This window comes from Manis pentadactyla, chromosome 4, assembly GCF_030020395.1.
Source record: "Manis pentadactyla isolate mManPen7 chromosome 4, mManPen7.hap1, whole genome shotgun sequence".
Taxonomy (NCBI): domain Eukaryota; kingdom Metazoa; phylum Chordata; class Mammalia; order Pholidota; family Manidae; genus Manis; species Manis pentadactyla.
Genome location: NC_080022.1, coordinates 7467361 through 7486068, shown reverse-complemented (window position 1 = coordinate 7486068; position 18708 = coordinate 7467361). Strand labels below are relative to the sequence as shown.

The 18708-nt window shown below is 40.4% G+C and overlaps 1 protein-coding gene across 11 annotated transcripts in view; it reads right to left on the bottom strand.

Moving 5' to 3' along the window:
* KIF1B (kinesin family member 1B) overlaps positions 1 to 18708 on the bottom strand; it is a 136987-nt gene that overhangs the window by 23340 nt on the left and 94939 nt on the right. For all 11 annotated transcript variants that reach the window (XM_057499702.1, XM_036925214.2, XM_036925211.2 and 8 more), the window contains 10 exons: positions 17692 to 17810; positions 16712 to 16797; positions 16252 to 16381; positions 15907 to 16069; positions 13412 to 13502; positions 11547 to 11665; positions 10900 to 10955; positions 8658 to 8766; positions 7211 to 7277; positions 5790 to 5874 (listed from right to left, as the gene is read on the bottom strand). In XM_057499702.1, coding sequence (XP_057355685.1) covers positions 5790 to 5874; positions 7211 to 7277; positions 8658 to 8766; positions 10900 to 10955; positions 11547 to 11665; positions 13412 to 13502; positions 15907 to 16069; positions 16252 to 16381; positions 16712 to 16797; positions 17692 to 17810 — 1025 coding nt within the window. The remainder of the gene's footprint in view (positions 1 to 5789; positions 5875 to 7210; positions 7278 to 8657; positions 8767 to 10899; positions 10956 to 11546; positions 11666 to 13411; positions 13503 to 15906; positions 16070 to 16251; positions 16382 to 16711; positions 16798 to 17691; positions 17811 to 18708) is intronic.

Here is an 18708-nt window from a genome sequence, read left to right as displayed (position 1 = left end):
ACTAGAAATAAACTGTACAAAGAAAGCAAAGAGGCTCACAAACACATGGAGGCTTAACAACACGCTCCTAAATAATCAATGGATCAATGACCAAATCAAAATGGAGATCCAGCAATATATGGAAACAAATGACAACAACAACACTAAGCCCCAACTTCTGTGGGACACAGCAAAAGCAGTCTTAAGAGGAAAGTATATAGCAATCCAAGCATATTTAAGAAAGGAACAGCAATCCCAAATGAATGGTCTAATGTCACAATTATCGAAATTGGAAAAAGAAGAACAGATGAGGCCTAAGGTCAGCAGAAGGAGGGACATAATAAAGATCAGAGAAGAAATAAATAAAATTGAGAAGAATAAAATAGCAAAAATCAATGAAACCAAGAGCTGGTTCTTCGAGAAAATAAACAAAATAGATAAGCCTCTAGCCAGACTTATTAAGCAGAAAAGAGAGTCAACACAAATCAACAGTGTCAGAAACGAGAAAGGAAAAATCACGACGGACCCCACGGAAACGCAAAGAATTATTGGAGAATACTATGAAAACCTATATGCTAACAAGCTGGGAAACCTAGGAGAAATGGACAACTTCCTAGAAAAATATAACCTTCCAAGATTGACCCAGGAAGAAACAGAAAATCTAAACAGACCAATTACCAGCAACGAAATTGAAGCGGTAATCAAAAAACTACCAAAGAACAAAACCCCCGGGCCAGATGGATTTACCTCGGAATTTTATCAGACATACAGGGAAGACATAATACCCATTCTCCTTAAAGTTTTCCAAAAAATAGAGGAGGAGGGGATACTCCCAAACTCATTCTATGAAGCTAACATCACCCTAATACCAAAACCAGGCAAAGACCCCACCAAAAAAGAAAACTACAGACCAATATCCCTGATGAACGTAGATGCAAAAATACTCAACAAAATATTAGCAAACCGAATTCAAAAATACATCAAAAGGATCATACACCATGACCAAGTGGGATTCATCCCAGGGATGCAAGGATGGTACAACATTCGAAAGTCCATCAACATCATCCACCACATCAACAAAAAGAAAGACAAAAACCACATGATCATCTCCATAGATGCTGAAAAAGCATTTGACAAAGTTCAACATCCATTCATGTTAAAAACTCTCAGCAAAATGGGAATAGAGGGCAAGTACCTCAACATAATAAAGGCCATCTATGATAAACCCACAGCCAACATTATATTGAACAGCGAGAAGCTGAAAGCATTTCTGCTGAGATCGGGAACTAGACAGGGATGCCCACTCTCTCCACTGTTATTTAACATAGTACTGGAGGTCCTAGCCACGGCAATCAGACAAAATAAAGAAATACAAGGAATCCAGATTGGTAAAGAAGAAGTTAAACTGTCACTATTTGCAGATGACATGATACTGTACATAAAAAACCCTAAAGACTCCACCCCAAAACTACTAGAACTGATATCGGAATACAGCAAAGTTGCAGGATACAAAATCAACACACAGAAATCTGTGGCTTTCCTATATACTAACAATGAACCAACAGAAAGAGAAATCAGGAAAACAACTCCATTCACAATTGCATCAAAAAAAATAAAATACCTAGGAATAAACCTAACCAAAGAAGTGAAAGACTTATACTCTGAAAATTACAAGTCACTCTTAAGAGAAATTAAAGGGGACACTAACAGATGGAAACTCATCCCATGCTCGTGGCTAGGAAGAATTAATATCGTTAAAATGGCCATCCTGCCCAAAGCAATATACAGATTTGATGCAATCCCTATGAAACTACCAGCAACATTCTTCAATGAACTGGAACAAATAATTCAAAAATTCATATGGAAACACCAAAGACCCCGAATAGCCAAAGCAATCCTGAGAAAGAAGAATAAAGTAGGGGGGATCTCACTCCCCAACTTCAAGCTCTACTATAAAGCCATAGTAATCAAGACAATTTGGTACTGGCACAAGAGCAGAGCCACAGACCAATGGAACAGACTAGAGAATCCAGACATTAACCCAGACATATATGGTCAATTAATATTTGATAAAGGAGCCATGGACATACAATGGCGAAATGACAGTCTCTTCAACAGGTGGTGCTGGCAAAACTGGACAGCTACATGTAGGAGAATGAAACTGGACCATTGTCTAACCCCATATACAAAAGTAAACTCAAAATGGATCAAAGACCTAAATGTAAGCCATGAAACCATTAAACTATTGGAAGAAAACATAGGCAAAAACCTCTTAGACATAAACATGAGTGACCTCTTCTTGAACATATCTCCCCGGGCAAGGAAAACAACAGCAAAAATGAGTAAGTGGGACTATATTAAGCTGAAAAGCTTCTGTACAGCAAAAGACACCATCAATAGAACAAGAAGGATCCCTACAGTATGGGAGAATATATTTGAAAATGACACATCCGATAAAGGCTTGACGTCCAGAATATATAAGGAGCTCATACGCCTCAACAAACAAAAAACAAATTACCCAATTAAAAAATGGGCAGAGGAACTGAACAGACGGTTCTCCAAAAAAGAAATACAGATGGCCAACAGACACATGAAAAGATGCTCCACATCGCTAATTATCAGAGAAATGCAAATTAAAACTACAATGAGGTATCACCTCACACCAGTAAGGATGGCTGCCATCCAAAAGACAAACAACAACAAATGTTGGCGAGGCTGTGGAGAAAGGGGAACCCTCCTACACTGCTGGTGGGAATGTAAGTTAGTTCAACCATTGTGGAAAGCAGTATGGAGGTACATCAAAATGCTCAAAACAGACTTACCATTTGACCCAGGAATTCCACTCCTAGGAATTTACCCTAAGAACGCAGCAATCAAGTTTGAGAAAGACAGATGCACCCCTATGTTTATTGCAGCACTATTTACAATAGCCAAGATTTGGAAGCAACCTACATGTCCATCCATAGATGAATGGATAAAGAAGATGTGGTACATATACACAATGGAATACTACTCAGCCATAAGAAAAGGGCAAATCCAATCATTTGCAGCAACATGGATGGAGCTGGAGGGTATTATGCTCAGTGAAACAAGCCAAGTGGAGAAAGAGAAATACCAAATGATTTCACTTATCTGTGGAATATAAGAACAAAGGAAAAACTGAAGGAACAAAACAGCAGCAGAATCACAGAACTCAAGAATGGACTAACAGGTACCAAAGGGAAAGGGACTGGGGAGGATGGGTGGGTAGGGAGGGATAAGGGGGGGAGAAGTAGGGGAGTATTAAGATTAACATGCATGGGGGGGTAGGAGAAAAGGGAGGGCTGTACAACACAGAGAAGGCAAGAAGTGATTCTACAACATTTTGCTATGCTGATGGACAGTGACTGTAAAGGGGTTTATAGGGGAGACCTGGTATAGGGGAGAGCGTAGTAAACATAATATTCGTCATGTAAGTGTAGATTAGTGATACCAAAAACAAAGCAAAAAAAAAAAAAAAAAAAAAAGGGCAGTTCCTGTGTGGTAACCTCCAACGAGTTCTACACAAGGGTATAAAGGGCATGTAAAAGTGTAGGCAAAGGGTCTGTTTGTGTTTATACAGAGGATCAAAGCCTAATTGGGCTACCCCAAAAATGAACTAAGATACGATATGAAAAAGAACTTCCAACATCTGCACTCTCTGGAAGACTCATGCCAGAAGTTGATCATCAAAAAACCCCAACAAAGATCCACGCACTGCTACAGCTATAGATGCACTCATCCCACCAGTTCCTGGAGTTGCCATGGGAATGAGGAAGGAGATATCTAAGCTGGCCTGTGCATACAGTAAAACAACAAATTTGACTGGATCTATACTGTTGGAACTCAACCAAGAATTTGGAGAAGTGCAAATTGTAGCACTCCAAAGTCTTACAACTACAGACTATTTACTGTTAAAAGAACATATGGCATGTGAACAGTGCCCAGGAATGGGTTGTTTTAATTTGTCTGATTTCTCTCAGACTGTTCAAGTTCTGTTGGACAATATCCACCATATCATAGATAAGTTTTCACAAATGCCTAAGGTGCCTAACTGGTTTTCTTGGTTTCACTGGAGATGGCTGGTAATTACAGATATGCCTTGGTTATGTAACTATACTCCTATTATGTTAATGTGTGTGCGCAATTTAAGTAGTAGCTTAAAACCTATATATGCTGAAGTTACTCTACAAGAAGATATGTCAAAGAAATAATCAATCTTCCCATGTTTTCTTCCGCCTGCTACTTCTATAGCTTTTCTTCTTCCTTCCTAATTACAACCCTTAAATAGAATTCGTGCCTCATATCAAATTTACCGAGTATCATAATTCTTCCAAGTGGTAAAGATACCTCAAGACAAATGCTGGGCATAGAAGCCACAGGGCATAAATATGCAAAGAAGTAAAAAGCTAACCTTTTCAAACAATAAGGCTTCCCTCTCACTTACCAACTTCACATTTCCCTGTATGGCCCCGGAAGATGACTGGTTAGCCAGAGACGGGTAAGATTCCTCAAGGGAGGAACAACCTAAGACAGGCACAGTCGCAGGGGGGCCATCAGGTGAGAAATTGGGGATCAACAGAGGTGAGGCTTAGAACCTCACCCCCCCTGTTCAGAGAGAAATCTTCTGCATACGTCTATGTTTTATTGCCCTTGTCTAGCTTGGATTAACACATAGTCTACAGGCACACACCTGATCATCTACATGTGCTCTCTTACAACACTAAACTATGTTTTCTACCTTTATCTTGTATCTACCTACCACTTCAGCATTTTATTAAAAATAATAATAATAAAGAGAGAAATGTGGTATCCACATATAAATCAAGTATAAAAACCAAATGAGTATTCATATTTGAACTGACTGTTTAGAGTTCATAATGCATGAGCAAAACCGAAAGTTTCTGTGATGACTGCCCTTGTACTGTTCACTATGTAACTTATTCATTATGTAAGAATTTGTTCTACATGTAAGAACTTGTTTGTTATGCCTCAGAAGATTGGAGACTGACGAAAATTAGGCTTGGGGTGGATTAATGATTGTGCATTGAGCATTGAGTCCCCTATACAGAATTTTATTGTCGTTAACAACCATTTGATCAATAAATATGAGAGATGCCCTCACAAAAAAAAAACAAAAAAAAACGTAATTCTGAGGCTTCCCTATTACCAAAGGGATTCATTGTAATGAAAGTTTCAGAACCTCTACATTCAACTCTAATGCTTTTACTATTTAGCCAATTTTCTCCTCTCACTACACTGAGTTTAATTTCTCCACTCTCGCATGGGTGTCTAGCTACTAGCACATTAGACGTATGCCTGTCTCTTACTCAGAACGCCTCTGTGTGCGTAAAACAGAACAAAATAAACAAACAAAAACCCTGATTTCTCTTGAATCTGGTCAGACCCTCCCTGACCCTTCTGTCGCTGACCCTCTTAGCACAGGCGCTTCCCACACGTCCTCATTTTGGCCCTTACTCACTGAACTTCTTTAAACATACACACGGTCTCCTCAACTGAGCTGTTGGCTCACAACTAGCAGAGGCTTCGTTTGTGCCCTCTCCGCCCCTAGCAAGGAATCACCCCCAAGGCACCTGAGTAAGGTAAGGGTCGGTAAACATACCCCTAACAATGGGAGCTGTGAACAAGAGTGGTTTCAAAGTCAATGCTTCGATGTTCCCCGTACTCCCCGTTCTCCAGTACAGTCTTCTGCACATTTCCTGTGCTCAAAACTGGGAACAACATTACCTCTAAAGGCCTGGCTCTGCCCTCAGCTGATGCAATGTACTCACCTACCACCAGCTCACGAACATCTTTCCAATGAAGCTCATTCCCCTTCTCATGGATGATGGTCACCGTGATCCTTCGCTGGATGCCCTAGGTAATGGAGCAGGGCTGCAATTTAGCTGGGACAATCTACTATGTCCTCTTGTTGGCTGTTACCTGGACTGTATGGTGTGGAGTTGGGCAGGAAGGAGAGGTATAGAAAGAAGGGAAATGCTGTCCACACTGCTATTCTAAACAAAGGGACACAGGTCCCCAGACTGAGGAAGAGCCAGGTTCTGATAAGGCTTTAAGAACAGATGCCCAGATCGTATGTCCCAGGGTATGAGATCCCCAGCTCCTATCCCCAGCTGGGTCATAAGCATTTTTGAGCACTGAGTGAATTTACATTTGATTTATCAAAGGGAGGCCTACATTTCATGGCCACATTTTTAGTCCATGGGAACTTTCATCCTCTCTCCCTATTAAGAACTTTTGGCTGTGAAAGCAGAGCTTCCAAACATGAAAATTGTATGCAACAAAAATGAAAATTGTATAAAATAACAGGAGCTCACAAATTACAGTGACTGAATGAAACAAACTCTTTTTCAAAGTGGCTCTTCTAAAATAAACATAAAGACAAAGGTATATAGCAACCTAAGTGTTCATCAGTAGATGAATGGATAAAGAAGAAGTGGTATGTACACATTCAGCCATAAGAAAGAAATGAATCCTACCATTTGCAACAACATGGATGGAGCTAGAGGGTATTATGCTCAGTGAAGTAAGCCAGGCAGATAAAGACAAGTACCAAATGATTTCCCTCATTTGTGGAGTTTAAAAACGAAGCAAAGCTGAAGGAACAAAATAGCAGCAGACTCACAGATTCTAAGAAGGGACTAGTGGTTACCAAAGGGGAGGGGTGTGGGAAGGTGGGTGCGGAGGGAGGGAGAAGGGGATGTGGGATATCATGATTGGTGCACATGGTGTGTGTGGGGTCACGGGGAAGACAATGTAGCTCAAAGACAAACAGGGACTCTGTGGCATCTTACTACACTGATGGACAGTGACTGCAATGGGGTATGGGGGGGACTTGATAATAAGGGTGAATGTAATAACCACATTGTTTTTCTTGTGAAACCTTCATAAGAGTGTATATCAATGATACCTTAATAAAAAAGAAAAAAACAAGGGTATATATAAGTCAAAGTCTGAGAAAACAAACAGAAAATGAAGGAAACATTAAAAAACAAACATAGAGAAAAAAAGGATAGCACAATGCTCTCCACCTCTAAATCCCCTTTGGGGATATCTGGCAATGTCTGTGGGTAGAGGCCAGGGATGCTCCAAATGGAGATGAAAGGCAGAGAAACAGAAAGAGTTATGTTTCTTATTCTGAACTATTTTTTTGTGCTCCCTCCTAGGCCTTCTTTTGCTCCCTTATTAGTACCTGGTGAAGCAAAAATGTCCCCTGGCAGGGCAAGCCGGCTGTATGGTCAACCACAGCTGGGATATACCTACAAAAATAGAAATGCAAGAGAAAGAAGTTGGATAGATGCTTGTGCCAAGTACTATTTCATCTGCAAGGTCTTCCCTGGTTGCTATAGCCCCCAGTAGTCTCTGTTTTTCTAAACTCTGATCCCATGTCGTTGTACTACTTGGGCCTTTAAGCACATAATTACATGTATTTAGTAAAAGTTTCACATGTCTATATGTCTCATCATTCTTACTAGGCTGACGTGCTCAAAGAACAGTGACATTTTCTGGCTCCATCCCAGCCCCCTGCCTTACAGATATTCCATAAGTCATATATAACTGCAATAGCAAGTGTCATGAGATAAGAGATAATTTCATATTCTAGATAGTTTTTTAAGAATCAGAAAGCAATTAACTCAGTAGAAACTCTTACTGTAATTATATCTCCCTTATAATGCAAGTCATAATCACATTATAGATCTGTCTACGGAAAGTCAAATTTCTTAAAGCAATGTCACTACTGCCAACTCCATACAGGATCAACAGGGCCATACCTCACACATAGGAAGAACTCAATGAATATTTTATGGAGATGATCATGATGGTGGTACTCAGCATTATAAATAGAGGATGATTAGGATAATTATTTATCCCCCATCCTTTACATTAACCAATACAGCCTCTTGCCTCTGTTTTAGGAGTGGGACCTCTTTTATTTGTGTTTTTCCAAAAGCATCTTAGAGACAACTGTAAACAATAATTACATTTACCACTTACTCTAATACAGTTCATCCAGAGAAAGTAAGCTGATGTTGATCATTTGGATCTACGATAATAGTCCTCAACTGAGTATGATTTTGCCCACTATGGGACATTTGGGAATGTCTGAAGAAAATTTTTGATTGTCACACTGAAAATGTTTGATTGCTACTGGCATCCTGTGGATAGAGGCCAGGGATGCTACTAAATGTCCTATAATGCGTAGGACAGCCAGTCTCCCACGAAGAATTATCATAGTGCTGAGGTGGAGGAACCCTGGTCTAAAGAAACATTGTGCTCCCAATTTCTTCACTGAGATTATTAAGATGGTTCTTGATTATTTTATGTGCAATATGCTTCTAACTCCTTCTGCTCTGCTGCTGACAAAATACACTAAAATTTAGGTTTTCTTCCTTCATAAAAAAGTGCCAGCTTCCAATATCTTGATGTTGCTAACAAGAAGGCAAATTATTATACTGGACAGCCAGTTCTCTGACAAACATCTGACTCAAAGGATAATACCAAGACTACCAAAATTCAAAACTGGCATTTGACAGAGACAATGATTCAATGAACCTGAATGCAGGAAGAGACACTCAAAATTACCTTTCTTAATTTTGAAAAACTTTGGCTTATTAAAACATTTAGAAAGTTGGACTTACTCTCCTGTAGGCTCCAGTTCACTGATTTCAAACCAAACCAGAAGATCATATCTGCTCATGCTCTGGCCAAGGCTGGTTTTGCTCATGGTGTTCAACTTTGTAGCTGGAACTTTTAAACATTTTTAAAGAATGTCAGAATCTGGCACAAGCCTACCTAGTAAGAGTATAAGCTTCTCTAACATCAGTCTTCAGGGACACATTCGGGAAAGGTAGCAAGAGTTGGGGGACAGATTTCAATGCAGAAGAGCCAGAGAAACTTCACCATCAACTACAGTAGTACCTCTAAATTCAGAGGGCAAGGAAAATGGAGAGTCAGTATCTCCCTTCCTCTCAACAAATTGTATGCCACGATGAGAAACCAGGTTTTGTCCAGAGTAAATGTGCCCACAAAACCATCAAGAAGCCTTCCTTAGACTCTCACGTGTTGTGGCATACAGAGCACGGTAACCACGTGGGAGAGACACTGTGGGTAGAACCTAACACTCCACAGGGCCCTGTCAAAGCTGGTGGCGGGGGAGTGAAGACCCACTTCCAACCTGGTGGTTCCCAGAGCTCCCTGCCCATGAGAGTCATCTGGGGACCTTAAAGAGAGCAAAGCCGAGGCCAATTAAATCACAATCTCTAGTGGTGGGACCTAGTCCTCTCAGAGGCTTGAAACCCGTTGGTGACTCCAATGTTCAGATAAGTTTGGGAACCACTGGTCTAGTATGTAAATATGGCATTCTAGAAATGATCTTATGTTACACAGTTTCTTCAGACTTAATTCCATATTCTTAACCATACTGATTACATAAATTAGCCAAAAACCCAGTGTTTCCAAAAATTTCAGATTCCACATTGTGGGCATTTAAAACACTAGAGATTCTAAAATCTGGCAATACAAGGGTTCTCTGGGCAGAATCTGAGAACATTGGAGAGTCCAGTGACTTGGGATCTAATACTTGCTCAACCACTAACTAGCTCTGTGACTTTGGTTGAGTCACGTGACCTCTGGGAGACTCTCCTCATCTGTAAAATGGACAACATAATAGCCTGCTATCTCAAAATGTGTTGTGAGAATGCACTGACACAACACATCTAAAGGGTCTTCATGAATCATACAGCACTATTCAAATATGCAGCCTATCAGCATTATTCACCCCAGCTGAATTCCACGTGATGCTAGTAAAAAAAAAAAAAAACGTTTATTGATTCTTGGCAGTCACATGAGGGTCAGAAAGCAAAACCAGATGCATTAAAACCACCACCATCACCACCCATCTAAAGATTTTTTACTAGTAGATGGGTGGTGATAGTGGTGGTTTTAATGCGTCTGGTTTTGCTAAATCTTTAAAATTAAAACACTAACGCAAAGAATCTAAATGGACAAATGTAAGGAACCTCTTCCCCCTACAGTGGTATGAACAAGGCACAAATAGAGAGGTGCCTCCTCAGTCTCTCTGAAGGAAATGTGGTAAGATCCTGATAATGTGCTGAACTACTTTTAGCTCAAGCAGCAAGCAGAAACATCAGGGTTTCATATGTAGAGAGACAGTCTTTACGACAAGCCCCTGGGATGGTTCTACGTCTAATGCAGAGCTAATATAGCTACTAACCATCTCGTTTAGGTACCCTCTCACTCTGGCAGCTGGGAACTGGCAGAAAGAGAAAAGGCGGCAGTGTATCAGCCCCATCCTGGAAGGTAGCAACAGCGGAGGGTGCGAGCATCTTGGCACGCTCAGAAACCGTGTTCAACACATGCACATTCAAATAGCCAGACATGAAAAACCGAATCAGTTCAATCTTTCTCTCATGGTCTGAAGGCAGGATGGAGATGAGGAGCCGAGAGATGGAAAATGAGCACAGGATGGGAATGTGGCAAGTGGGTAATGAGGAAAAAGGATGAAAACAAAGAAAAACCAAAACGAGATAAATGAACATGCAGCAAAAATTTAATATGCAAAGAAATGCCCAGTCACCTGACAGTTACAGGGAATTACATACAAAGCAGAGAGATTTAGGAACAGGGAGCTTATCAAAATCTGCAATAAGAAGACCAGAGAAATGGCAGGAATAGAGCCCATTATTTCTTATTTTAAAACCAGGAGCCAAGAATTCTAGTTCCTGCTAGATACGGCGACACGTGAAGGACACAGGAGAAGTGGAGCAGGAATTTGAATGTGATTTTTATCTGAAAAGTCATTCAGAATGAGAGGTGTATTCACATGGAGAGCGTCACGCAAAGCGCGCAGCTGGCACTCACCTGGCCTGGACAGGGGCATGGGTGGGGGGAAGAAGCGTCGGGACGGCCGCGGTGGGCTGCGAAGGGAGGCAGACAGAGCTCTTCAGAAGGACTGAAAAGAGTCCCACGTTGACATTAATGGCATGTTTAAATCCCCATTAGAAACTGATTGTACTTCCAGCTCTGGCATAATAGATACCAGCGGTAACTCCACACTGTAAAACTGAGGCTAAGATTTAGTAACAGTCTCCTCGTAAGTTGGAGTTAATAAGAAAAATTCTCTGTTAACAATGACACTCTGCCATCATCCAAAAGTCCTCATCATTGCTCTCATCAAATATGATGTCTCCACTTAGACTTTATGTATATACAATTTTCATGTTATATCCTATCACTTCAACTTTCTATCCTATTCAAAGTGTCTTTCTACAAAAGATGATACTCAAGATCACCTGAGCAAAATTTAAATTGCTCTACCTACAATTAGTGATTAGGTGGCTTAGAAAAAGGGTGGTGAAGTTTCTAAAGAGAATAATATATAAAATACAGGATAATATATACAACTGTTATTATTCAGTTATCTTAATCTCTCAAAAGATTTCTTCCTTTCCAGCAATGACAATAATGACATTATCAACAACAAAAATTTTTCTTTATTTGGTCCAAACCTGTTAAGCTCCTGTCCTTGTAGATGAAGTGGGTGCTGCTGATAATGCCCAAAGACTTCAAATACTATTGGTTTGGTTTTGATATATTCCACAAATGACTCAGTGACCTCCACTGCAATCTGGTAAAGAATAAAGCCAAGCTACATTAGGTAAAGATTTATTATTAGAAAACACACGTTTTCTGCAATCAGAACATCAGCACTTCTGAGTAACCAGTGACATGCTGGGTATTTCACTGTGCCAACCTTCTACACCAAAAGATAGGGGATCCTCCCTGGCTTCCATTTTAAGCTAACTTAACCAAGTTTCAGGCATCCAAGCCCCTCCAACATTTGCCCCTCCTGACCTCTGGCCCCACCTGCTGCCCTGTGCACACTTCCCATTTTGGCTCAAACTCACCTACTGCTGCTTTCACTGCCCTCCCCTGTTGTGCCTGAGGACTGGCCCAGGCTGCACCCCTGCCTGCATTCCTGTATCTCCATACCTCTAAGTCATTCCTATACTTCAAGGCCCATCTCTAACAGAAACAACACTAAGAAAAACATGACTTCTGACTGTGTGCCAGGTACAACGCCAAGTTTGACCCCTCTTTTTATCAATACTACATCCTTCCAGAAGTTCTCCCATCGCCTTTCTCCACCCAACCACCCACCACCAACAGAAAAAGTAACTTAAAGTATCTTTCCATCAATGGAATAACTTTCCCTTCTCTCTACCCCCACTGCATTTAACGAATACCTTTGCAATGGCTAGATCTTGTACTCCAGTCATTTAAATATGCATCTTATTTTCCTGCCTATGACTCTAAGCTCTTCAGTGGGGGCAGAATCATCTGTGAGGCATCTGTGCATTTCCCAGTGGTGTCAAGCACAGTCCTCGCGTACAGTAAGCAATCAATATTTATCAGATGCAGGCATGCTCATATTTATGCAATTAAACATAAAATAGAAAACAGTGTGTTTGCTCATTCCATTTCAGGGTTGTCATTTCTGCCCACACGCTAGAGATTGGATATGGTTAGCAAGAAATTGAGATGGCTTCACGTAGTAATCCTGGCCACAAGAGCTACATTTCTCTGGGTCCAAACCCCATCTCTGCCTCTTCCTAGATTTGTAACTTGGTGAGTGACTGTAACTGCCCTGTGCCGCAGTTATCTCAGCAGTATGGGGATTATGACAGTCTATGATGTAAAGATGAGGATTAAATGAAGTAAAACAAAAAAAAGGCACTCAGAACAGTGACTGACACAAAATAGGCTCACAATGAATGTCAGCTATGGTGATGAGGATGATGATGACTTTTGAAGAGTTTGAGTGAACCTTCCAAGAAGAGATGGGAGGTGTTTTCTTACTCCCCGGAGTTCTAAGGGGCATTAATGGATCAATTGTAATATGAGCCACAAGAAAAACAGATTCTGAATCTTAATGTAGCTACAGGAGGTATATAATAGTTTCCACATTATTTGAATCGAGCAATGTTAAGTATAAGCTTAGAAGACATACTCATTTTAACAAAACTCAAATAAAAAACGCTTATTTTTCTAGGAAGGAAATACTAAAAACAATTCACTACATTCAAACTGATGGAAGATTTTTATGGGCAGACCAACCCCCACACTACTTGTGGGGCCCATTGTAATTCAGAGAAGGCTGGCTGCTCTGCTCACTGAGCATTAGCTCACCGCCCTGGCCTCTCCTTCCATTGTCTATTCTCCCAGACCGCTCCCCCTAGCACAGCATCTCAGATGATCCTCCTTCCGCAGCAGGGCCCAGAAAGCCAAAGAAGCCCGCATGGGACTGCAGCGCACCAGCTGCTTCGGAAATCACAAACCTGCAATACATTTGGCAAAAATGTCTGTCACTTACATTCTGCACATGGTAAAAGCCCAGAGGACTTCCTCTGCCATTGTTTTTCAGGGGTTCAGTGGAGAATGCTTCATCATGGCGATGCAAAAAGCTTAAAAAAAAAAGTGAATTTTGCATTGAATGGTTTCAGCAAATCTGTTTTAAGAGCTTAACTTGGATCCCACATGGCAGGAAGCATCCCATTTAGGCAGTCTTTAACTGGGCCAAATTATTTATATTTCTTTGTCAGGTATACATTTTCCATATCTCTCAGATAGCATTTTAGATTTTATTGCAAAATGGATGAAAAGTTAACTGATACTGATCACTTAGCTATATGGATCTAGATCCAAGAATACCTTAGCACGAAGAGTGAATTCAGTGATCTCCTGAACTTTTGTCTAAGTTTTTTATTGAGAATAAAAATTATAAAATCATTTTGTATAGAAAATGCCTGGCAGATTCAAATGTCTCTAAGGTAGTACAAAAGCCCGTGTTTGACATACTTGCTTAGGAGTGTCAAAGACCGGCTAAGAGTAGTCACAAACGTCACCTCTTCCAGGCAGTCTTCCTGACTCACCTAGTTTTGTGTTCTCACAGCACTAGGGACCTATTTTTCTTCAATACCAATGATATCACTGTAATAATGTATCTATATGCCTGTCTCCCCAAAAGACAAACAAGTATCTCCTATAGGGCTCTAAATATAGAAGATAATCCTGAAATACTTGTTTAATCAGTAAGCTGTTTATTTATTCTAATAGTGAGACTTTATTGTTCTCTCTCCCTTCCTCTTAAGAGTCTGAAATAAAAAGAAGGGAAGAATTTAAAAATAATACAAAGATTTACTGCTAAACAGAAATAGTCATCAGAAAGACATCCGACAGCCCACCCAAGAAAAGGGAACAGAAGAGGGTACTTCTTTTAGGGGTCAGAGAGACTGGGATTATGAACTTGTCTTCCAGATTATGTTCTTCCAGATTAGTTCACTGAGTCTGAAGGCAAGTAGGATGCTTCTGCCAGGCATTTCAAATCACACATGCAAAGCGTTGCCAGCAATTTGGCATTCTGCACTCCCCTGCCTTTTTCTATTTTCTTTCTCCTCACTCTCCTCCTTACCTCTCTCCTTCTCCTTCTCTCACTGCTTACTCCTTTCTTCCAAGATTTTCCTCTTTGGACCATACTTTGTACGTGCCAGAAGCCCCAAGGGCATTAGCTGACCTCTGATCTACACTCCTCCAATGCTCTGCTTGGAGCAAGTACAAATACCCTGGGTAACACATGAAATCATTACATGGCTCTGCAGCCCTGTCTTTCCTACACAGTCCAGGTAAGAGTTTATAAAAACTGAAGAATTTGAGTCTTCTTTCAACATGAGTCAACACGCACCTTCCTCCAGAGCTAATGCCAAGTGGAGATGCTGCTCTGCTCTCTTTTCAGGAGATTTTAGGACAAAAGTCAATATATCATCATAATCATTTCAGGTATCAGTTAACAACTAAGTCTTTCTCCATTAAAATACAACTGGTTGCCTGACTATTTTAACTAGTTTAACAGTGAAAGTTCAAAAAATTGATTCATCTGGCCAACTCCATCCCACCCTAAATTTAAGGCTGCTAGCAAACCATTAAATGGGCAAAATTATCACTGTATGGATAACATTTCAACAACATTTATGAGTTATAGCAAATGATACTAGTGGCTTACGATGCATTCATCACATTAACTGAGGACTTGGCTAAAACCCATATAAAGGCAAAGCTTTATAACTGCATGAGAGCCCTTAGGAAGGCCAGCAAGAGGGATGTGCAGCAGCCATTTGGGGGCACCAGTGGCAAACTATGGGCTTTAAGAATGGGGTGGGTCAGACTTCATTCTTTTGTACTGTGGCTTTTTTCAAGTATTGAAAAGATACATTGATATTTGGAGGTATTAAAACTTAATATTCTCAAAAAGGTGTTTTCCTAGGAAGGTCTTAAGAAGAAAGCACCTGGAGCAGAGAGGTCAGGAGGGTCGTAGGGTAGAAAAGGCTTGAAGTGGATAAATGAAACCTGTCACATCCTCTCTACATACTAGCTTTTTTCAGTTGATGTGGAATTTCATTATTTGTATTATTTCAATTTTCCTTTTCCCAAGTATTAAGTAGGCATAACTGGTGGCTGAATAATTCATTGCCTTCAGATATGTTTATTAATAGGATATTTCAGTGTGAAGAGCACTAAAAAGACTTAATAAATAGGCTTATCTGGATTAGATCCTGTATTTCTGCAGAGGGGAACAGTCCCAACAGCACACTCTAGCAGAATGAGGTCACACTCATCCTCCTGGTGAATTCTTTCATTCTATTTAGGTTTCAATTCTTACTCCCACCTTGAGGTAAGAATGTGTTTTATTTCAGAGACTGGCAAGTGCTTCTCTCTCTCTAGTGTTAATATCTGACAAATGCAAAGCACTCTGTGCACAAAGAATGTCACCTGGGTTAACGGCTAGGTAGGCGGTGCAAAGGGGTGGCTTACTTGAACTGACAGAAGATGTCCGCATACTCTGGGAGGATCCCACTGGCCTGCAACACCGTTACACGGAAAATGAAGGCATTGCCCAGTTTCAGGTGGTTGCCAATCTCTTCAGAAAACCCTTCCATTACCATCTTACCATCCAGCAAAGTGCTTGATTTCAAATCTAAAGAGGGTCAAATGAACACACACATGGTTCATATAGTTCAAATAACACAGAGACCACCTTTCATAGAGAGATAGGGCACTCTCTGTACTCCTAATTGATGAAAGTGACTATCTCTCGACAGTGGTTCATACTTTTCCTTCTTTGAAAATGTCCCAAATCACAGTGAACTGTCCACGTACCCAAGTCATTCATCCGACTGATTTCTTCTGGAGGAGTGATGACCTCAGAACTCTGGCCCTGTCCTTCCACAATCCTCAGCTCCTCCAAGGACAGACCAGAATGAGTCATTGCAGCTGAGGGGAAGTCACTCTGAAAAAAGGCAGAGTAGGCAGATAATAAAGTAATATGACAGCATGCTTTCCCCTGTTTCCTTACTTAGGTTTATTTGTCCAACAAATAATAGTGACTGGAAAATTATGTGGATTAAGAGCTGCCTGAGAAAAGGCAATACAATAAAATATAAATGATGGGCCTTTCCCATGGTAACTGTTAGACATGTCCCATGTTCTATTGACCAACCTTTGGTTACCCACACTTTTTAGTTCCAGGAAGAACCATTCTCCAGTGATGAACATCCTCTTTATAAACCTATTTCTTTCTCCTTCCACAAGTTCTCCTCTTTCCAGAAATTTTTCTCACCTGGCTAAAATACTCGTTATCAAAAGATATCTTAGCTGTTCCTGACTGTCGAATTCCAGAGCCATAATCAGGAGCTTCTTCATCGGCTAAGCAGGAAAAAAAAATAAGCAAGGATTAAATGAGATTCTAAGGGGCTGAGGGGAATGACTCTTATTGGATTATAAAATTAATAGGAAAGCTGTGGAAATCAGGGTTTGAGAACCTGAACACAAAAGGAAACACTAAAGAGCAGGTCTTTTGCATAAATAAGAAAGAATGGGAAGCAATAAAATCACATAGGCTGCTTCCAACTCTACTCAGGTAAACCTACCAATCTCCTTGGTCCAAATGAGACTGGTTAATCAGTTTTATTCTTGCTATTGTTCAAATGTCATACCTAAATACTGATCCCTTTACTTGGCAAGATTATATTCAATAATACTCAACAAACTGCACATGTGGAGACTCCTATAAACTCAACACTGGGGGCTCTGCCACAGATTTCCATGGGGAAAAGCTGAAAGGTCACTAAACACAGCATAGCATTTGGAAATGAAAAATTACAGCAAAAGGCCACATTCTTTCCTCAGAATGTAGGCTGTCATGGAAAAGAATCAAGCATCAGAGTCTTGATCTATACATTACAAAACAGTAGCCAAAGGTCAGGCATCTCCAGCACACAGACCCTGAGTGAAAAATGAAGCAAGAAAAGTCCTGAAAGTCCTTTGTTATTTCTGAGGCAGTTAAGACACATTGAAAATGCAATATAAAGCTGAACCAAGAGCTGTTCTTCATGTTAAAGGAACTCCCTTTATCCTATTATTCCAAAATAGCAGTAGTCTGGACTAACAATCCGTTTATGATACTTGGGAATAGTAGCTAGGAAGCAAGCAATAAAGGCTTTCTCCGAGACAGACAAACACACCAGTTTGTACCCTTGACTGCAGCATGGTCCTTAAGAACTGACCTGCTTTGTCTCATTTCAGAAGAAAGCCACCTACCTGCAATGGCCTGTACAGCCACACGCAGGAAGCCCCGCACTTCTCCTTTCTCGCTGACAATGGCCACTCTGTGAATCAGGGGCACAGGATACAACAGGTTGCTTAGGTAAACAAAGGCCCTAGAGACAGAAACCAGAAGACAAACATCTGAGCATCCCACAGACAGAGAAGCTGGCTTCAGATTTACCAAGAGTACCTTCATAAAACTGTGAGCTGGCTTCTGGGCCTTGTCTTAAAGTCACCTCTCTGTTCTGTACTCTCCAACTGCCTCTGGTTGCTTTTTAAGCACTAATAATGTATAAACAAATGCAAATGTTTGGTAAAGCAGTTGGCAAAGACCAACTTACACCAAATGACTCTAGGTAGAGGAATAACAGTTGGAAGTAGACTTTCAAGATACTGCTCTATGAATACTACTAAGGGTAGGGAAGAAGGGAGCCCATTAAAGAGGTTAACTTTTTAACATAAGGAATTATAAAGAGGTTTTCTTTTGATTTTTCCAACAGATAAAACAGAAACCAGGAGACAAAAAAGGCAAGGGAATGTAACTGAAATGCAGTTAATACCTCTAAAATAGATTTCAAGTCACAATATTATGGGTCTTTATTTTTACTCTAAGAAATGACTATTATCTTCAGGCAGGGTGACTGACACTCATGGGCAGAGAGGTTATGTAGCCAATTTCTGAGCAGAGCGAGTTTATAGGAGCCTCTGGATGGGCATCAAGATAAAGGCCAGAGAGAATAAGACAGCTGATCCCTAGAGGGTTGCTTTTCTTCCTGGAGTGCAAAACCTAATTCAGAAATGCACATATAAAAGGTAAGTTACAGACCTAACATTTCCTACTTCAAACAAACTAGCTAAGTCCTATCATATTTATATTCTTTTTTTCTTTTTTCTTTTGTAGCTATTGATTTTTTTTAAAGCAATAAAAACTGTGATAACAAAGCTTAAGAGTGTTCTTTCCATTTAGTAGATGGGAAAAACAATCTAGTTCTTACTGTTACTCCTGTTTTC